The sequence below is a fragment of the Podarcis tiliguerta genome (assembly GCF_965153285.1).
Source record: "Podarcis tiliguerta genome assembly, chromosome: 3".
Lineage (NCBI taxonomy): Eukaryota > Metazoa > Chordata > Lepidosauria > Squamata > Lacertidae > Podarcis > Podarcis tiliguerta.
This window is the reverse complement of record NC_139536.1, coordinates 17,644,209-17,650,744: the sequence shown is the minus strand read 5'-3', so window position 1 is coordinate 17,650,744 and position 6,536 is coordinate 17,644,209. Positions and strand designations below refer to the sequence as shown.

Below are 6,536 nucleotides of genomic sequence, written 5' to 3'. Positions count from 1 at the left end.
GTTGGCTGGAGTCCAGGACATGCTGTGTCACCACTCTCTGTGGATACGCTGCAACATTTTGTTGTCGTCATCCCCCAACCTTCTTGCACAAAACAAAATCCCGATAATTTGCATGGGCAAAATTGTCGAGGATTCCCAAAGCACAAGACCCCACTATCAAGATTTTAACAAGCTAGACGCATCTGATTGCAACGATTAAGAAAAGTATTCATTTATCCTGACCTCTAGCACCATCTGCTGTAGAAACAGTTAAAAGCGCCGCCAGTGCGAAAGCAAAAGCCATAGGTTCAGTAAAGAAAAGGAGGTGGGGGCGGGAAGCCCTAGGACGAAAGAGAAATACATTTACCTTTTTTTTACCTTTACGTCTCCAGTGAAGAGGTATTACCTTTGGCAAGGAAACGTAAGTACTTTGGAACATAGGTTTCTTTCGAATCCTGGTTCACACCATTGGTCCATATAGTTTAGTATTGTCTGCACATACTGGCAGCAGCTCTCCGGGGTTTGGGGTAAGGCCCTCTTCCTGTCCTCCCAGGAGATGCTGGGGATTGAACTCACAACCTTCTGCTTGCAAAGCGGATGCTTTGCCATTCACCTGAGACCCCTTCAGAGCAAGCCAAGCTGCATTATGTCAGGGTAGCTTGACGTCTGGTGCCACTCTTATCAGGATAAATTAGTGGACGTAGGAAAAAATCGCCCTCCTCACTAGCTTTCAAGTGTGAACTGCAAAGATGCAGTTTGGAGAATGGCTGCTTTAAACATAGTATTAGAAAGATTCTATTGTTTCTATCTGCCATCGCTAAGGAAAGAAAACAGCATGTGACTTATACTTGTAAAAAAAGCAGAAGCATTTTTGTTAGGGATTGTAGGACAAGACCTGCCAAGAAAAACAAAGAACTTACTTATGTACGCTACAAAAGCGGCAAGAGTCTTGATAGCACAAGGATGGAAGAATGAGGAAATCCCAACGAAAGAACAGTGGCAAGAAAAATTGATGAGCTACGCAGTTGGCTAAATTGACATACAAATTGCGGGACAAGGGCAACTGTGACTTTAAGGAAGAATGGGAGCTTTTTACAACTTATCTAAAAAGACAACAAAATGATTTGGACTCCTTGGCAGGTTTTGAATAAACATACACAAATTTATTAGTTGATAATGTAAGGACATGTATAATTTTATAACATGCAGAGAGTAATATGTGCTGAGAAATCAGAGAGAGGAGCTCAGGGAAGTCTGGGGGGGGGGGGTTTGAAGGGGGGAGGGGGAAAATAATGAATATGATTTGACAATTTGTTATGTGCAATTTGTTAATAAATACATTTAAAAAAGGGGGGGGGGGGGACAACAGTATGTGATTTATATTAAGATCTTAAGGTATGGTATCCTCCAGGAAGGAAGATAAAAAGGTGGCAACTCATGCAATATTGCCTTATCCTTGCCTTGCCTCTATGTCAGGGGACGTACAGCCTGCCAGAGTTCCCAAAATCTGCCATTTTGCTGAAGAGCACAAGTGCTCCAACAGTAGGGAAGTGAAACTGCAAGTAACATAGGGTGCCAGGGCCTGCCTAGCAAAAGATGGTTGGGATCCACGGACCTCTGGGTTCTGAATTTAGCCTCTCCCTGTGCACCTCTCTGGTTCTGTCCTGGGTGCCTCCGAGCACGTTCCCAGACTAGGAATTTGTTTCAGGCCTGCAGGGATTTTGCAGAAGAACCCAAAGCTTTCAATCGATTGGCATGTTTTCTTCAATGGAAATTGCTGCTATAGTACCATTTAAAGGAGCAGTGGCCTTTTCGGGGACCGATGTCACACATGGGTGGCGCTGTGGTCTAAACCACAGAGCCTCTTGGGCTTGCCGATCGGAAGGTCGGCAGTTCGAATCCCTGTGACGGGGTGAGCTCCTGTTGCTCGGTCCCTGCTCCTGCCCACCTAGCAGTTCAAAAGCACGTCAAGTGCAAGTAGATAAATAGGTACCGCTCTGGCGGGAAGGTAAACAGCGTTTCCGTGCGCTGCTCTGGTTCGCCAGAAGCGGCTTAGTCATGCTGGCCACATGACCCGGAAGCTGTGTGCAGACAAACATCGGCTCCCTCAGCCTATAGAGCGAGATTAGCGTGCAACCCCAGAGTCGTCCGCGACTGGACTTAACGGTCAGGGGTACCTTTACCTTTTTAGTATTTAAAGCAACAGTGGCCTTTTCAGGGACTGATGTCAGAGATTTCCTCATGTGATTTATCCTAGGAAATGAGGATGATTGTGCCACTCACCAGCTTTGCACATCCTTTTTTTTAATCATCTTTTGTTCCCCAGGCTCTTTCTACGAGTATATTATGAACATTGTGGTAGTTCCTGTTGTCCTGCAGCTTTACTTTTCACAGCCATTTCCCTCTGCTATGGTGGTTTTGCTTGCCTATGCTTACCTCTAAATCATTTTCTAGTTCAGGGATGGAGAACCTGTGTCCCTCCTGATGTTGTTAAGAGCCCCCCCCCCATCAGCTCCAGCCCGCAGGACCGATGGTCAGGGATGAGCAGAGTTGAGGTCCTACAATACAGTGGTACCTCGGGTTAAGAACTTAATTTGTTCTGGAGGTCCGTTTGTAACCTAAAACTGTTCTTAACCTGAGGTACCACTTTAGCTAATGGGGCCTCCCACTGTCGCCGTGCCGCCGGAGCACGATTTCTGTTCTCATCCTGAAGCAAAGTTCTTAACCCGAGGTACTATTTCTGGGTTAGCAGAGTCTGTAACCTGAAGCGTCTGTAACCTGAAGTGTATGTAACCTTGAAGCGTCTGTAACCCAAGGTACCACTGTATAGTGGTGCCTCGCAAGACGAAATTAATTCTTCCGCGAGTCTCTTCGTCTAGCGGTTTTTTCGTCTTGCGAAGCAACCCTATTAGCGGATTAGCGGATTAGCGCTATTAGCGGTTTAGCGGCTATTAGTGACTATTAAAGGCTAAAAGGATTAGCGGATTAGCTGCTAAAAGGCTATTAGCGGTTTAGCGGCTTAGAAAAAGGGGGTGGGGAGCGAAAAAAAATGCAAGACATTTTCGTCTTGCGAAGCAAGCCCATAGGGAAATTCGTCCTGCGAAGCGCATTGAAAAACGGAAAACCCTTTCGTCTAGCGGGTTTTCCGTCTTGCGAGGCATTCGTCTTGCGGGGCACCACTGTATCTGGAATTCCACAGGCTCCCAATTCCTATTCTAGCTGAAACAACTTACCGAAAAATGAGATTCCAGCTAACATCAGGAGGAACTTTATGACGGCAAGAGCTGTTCAACCATGGAACGGTCTCCCTCAGGTGGTGATGGGCTTGCCTTCCTTGGAGGTCTATAAGCAGGGGTTAGATGGCCATCTGTCTTGGATGCTTTGGTTGAGATTCCTGCATTGCGGGGGGGGGGGTTGGCCAAGGTGCCCCCCGGAGTTCCTTCCAACTCTACCATTCTATGAATTCCTCTCCCATTCCACTGTGTGCTATAGGAAATACAAACCTTGCTAGCATTTCAGATCCTCGCACCTTGCCCCATGCTGGGAGATTCTGGTACATGCTCCCAACTTGTAGAGCACTGATCTACGTCCCTAGAGCAGGGTGCTATTGGGCTACAGTTCCCCTACCCATGCCAGCATCGCCAATGGTGGAGTATGATGGAAGTTGTAGTTGTAGATAAAGGACCCCTGGATGGTTAAGTCCAGTCAAAGTTGACTATGGGGTTGCGCCACTCATCTCGCTTTCAAGCCGAGGGAGCCAGCGTTTGTCCACAGACAGCTTTCCGGGTCATGTGGCCGGCATGACTAAGCTACTTCTGGCACAATGGGACACTGTGGCAGAAGCCAGAGTGCATGGAAACACCATTTACCTTCCCGCCACAGCGGTACCTATTTATCTACTTGCACCGGCATGCTTTTAAACTGCTAGGTTGGCAGGAGCAGGGACAGAGCAATGAGAACTCACCTGACCTTCTGATCAGCAAGCCCAAAAGGCTCAGTGCTTTAGACCACAGCGCCACCCGCTGTCCAGTCTAGATGTCCAGTAATATCTAGAAAGCACCGCCACGTTCACCATCCCTGCTCTAGAGAGATAAACCGTCTTCTTAACTACAAGGTGCAACCGTGCTTCCTAATGTTCAAAGCACTTTGTATCTTATTTCAGTAAAACTTACAACCACCCTGTGAGACAGACCACTGTTATCATCTCCATGCTTTAGATGGGACAGTTCTTCTAGTGAGATTGTGACGGAGGCAAGCTTTGAATGAGGGATATTCTAGCTCACAGTTGTAGTCACTGTGCTGTCTTCCTTTGCAGAAGCAAGCCCAACCCTTGCTAGAGGCAGGAAGTGCCTTATACTGTCTAGCTCCCACTGACTGGGAAAGAATCCCCAGGGTTTTGGTTAAAGGATATTCCCAGCCCCACCTGCAAATGCTGGTGATTGAAGCTGGGGAACTTCTGCATTCAATACAAACCCTCTACCCTTGAACTAGTATGGTACCTAGGTTCTCAAATGCCTTGGTACTCAAACGCCTTGGTTCCCAAATGCCGAAAAACCGGAAGTCAGTGTACCAGTTTTCAAACGTTTTTCGGAAGCCGAACGCCCGGTGTGGCTGTCGGCTATTGTTTCCGAGGCGCCTGCACCAATCAGAAGCCATGCCTTGGCTTTCGAACATTTCAGAAGTCAAACGGACTTCCGGAACGGATTACGTTTGAGAACCAAGTTACCACTGTGCAGCCCTTTCCTTGCTATTTAAAAAGAAAACAGGATTTCCATATATCCTCTTTTTCATTTTCATGGGTAGAGTCATCATAGCGATCCCTTGTTAAAAGCAGACGTCGGCAAATGCATCCTCTTTTTTGCTCTTCAAAATACGGCAACCCTAATATGTTAACACCATGTTTGGTGAGGATAATACAGAAGTTGTGGAAGGAGCCAGAAGACGTTTCCGAGCACAATTCAAAGTGTTGGTTCTGACCTTTAAAGCCCTAAACGGCCTCGGTCCAGTATATCTGGAGGAGCGTCTCCACCCCCATCGTTCTGCCCGGACACTGAGGTCCAGCTCCGAGGGCCTTCTGGCAGTTCCCTCACTGCGAGAGGCCAAGTTACAGGGAACCAGGCAGAGGGCCTTCTCAGTAGTGGCGCCCGCCCTGTGGAACGCCCTCCCATCAGATGTCAAAGCGATAAACAACTACCTGACATTCAGAAGACATCTGAAGGCAGCCCTGTTCAGGGAAGTTTTTAATATGTGACATTTTAGTGTATTTTTCATCTTTGTTGGAAGCCGCCCAGAGTGGCTGGGGAAACCCAGCCAGATGGGTGGGGTACAAATAATAAATTATTATCATTATTATTATCATTATTATTATTATAATCTGTAGGCAAAACCATATCATAGTGAACGGGGGGGGGGGGGGGAGAGAGAGAGAGAGAGAGAGAGAGAGAGAGAGAGAGAGAGAGAGACCAAAACCCCGTGAAAAGAGCAAATGAAAGAGACCGTCCTAATGGGGGTGTTGTTTATTAAAATATAATCTCTATAAAGATACCATATTATACAAAACAGAGATAGAACATTCTATTAATCACATGCTGTACACAAGGCTTGGAGAGGTTGCTACACAGGGCTGGCTTTGCACGGCAAGGGCAAGACAAGTCCATTCAGAACATTTCTGGCCGAAGAGCCCGGAAAGTCCTGCTCCTTCTTTCACAGCAGAATCTCAGAGTCCTCCAAAGAGTCGTCCGCGTACAGTAGTTCACCGGCTAACGTGCTGCCGACAGGAAGGGTGCTGGCCTGAGACCACAGCAGTCCGTTCTGTGAGGGTGTGTGCTGCAGCAAAGGGGTATCTTCGTCTTCTGATCTCCTCATGCTGCTGAGGTGATCTTCGTTAGCCCCACTCAAAATGTATCTGTCCCCCATCCCATTGCTGTCATGGACGTCCACGGTGACCACAGTGGTCTCTGGTTTTTGGGAACAGGACTCTATGATGTGGTTAGGGTCAAGGTCCGTGTCTATCCGGGGAAACTCAGAGTCTTCTGTCAGCTCTTCCACACTGTCCTCCATCAGGCTGGTGTTAATATAAATTACGTCCTCGGGTTCGCTGAGGGCGGGCAAACTTTCCGACAGCTTCTCCAGGTGAAGCTTGAGTTCGGAGAAGACGGGCCGCTCCGCGGGATCTGCCCTCCAACAAGAGTACATTATTTCGTACCTGAGGTAGAAAGGAACAGGGTGGAGTGAAGCACATTCTGTTTGCTTTAGAGATTTATTGGCCAAAATTCTTCCTGCCGGGGCTTACAACTTTTACAGTGGTGCCCCGTAAGACGAATGCCTCGCAAGACGGAAAACCCGCAAGACGAAAGGGTTTTCCGTTTGCAGAGGCGCTTCGCAAGACGAATTTCCCTATGGGCTTGCTTTGCAAGACGAAAAATGACGAAAAAAATTGAGGGTTTTTTTCGCTCCAAAACCCCTTTTCCTGAAGCGCTAAGCTGCTAAAAGCATTTTAGCAGCAAAACCGCTAATCCCTTAAGCCTAAAAAAAGCCGTTTTTAGCCCTTAAAGTAG

The 6,536-nt window shown here is 47.4% G+C and overlaps 1 protein-coding gene across 4 annotated transcripts in view; it reads right to left on the bottom strand.

Moving 5' to 3' along the window:
• Positions 1-5,480: 5,480 nt before the first annotated feature.
• MERTK (MER proto-oncogene, tyrosine kinase) overlaps positions 5,481-6,536 on the bottom strand; it is a 54,174-nt gene continuing 53,118 nt past the window's right edge. For all 4 annotated transcript variants that reach the window (XM_083432994.1, XM_083432993.1, XM_083432995.1 and 1 more), the window contains exon 19: positions 5,481-6,184. In XM_083432994.1, the coding sequence (XP_083289120.1) occupies positions 5,683-6,184 (502 nt within the window). In that variant the 3' untranslated portion in view covers positions 5,481-5,682. The remainder of the gene's footprint in view (positions 6,185-6,536) is intronic.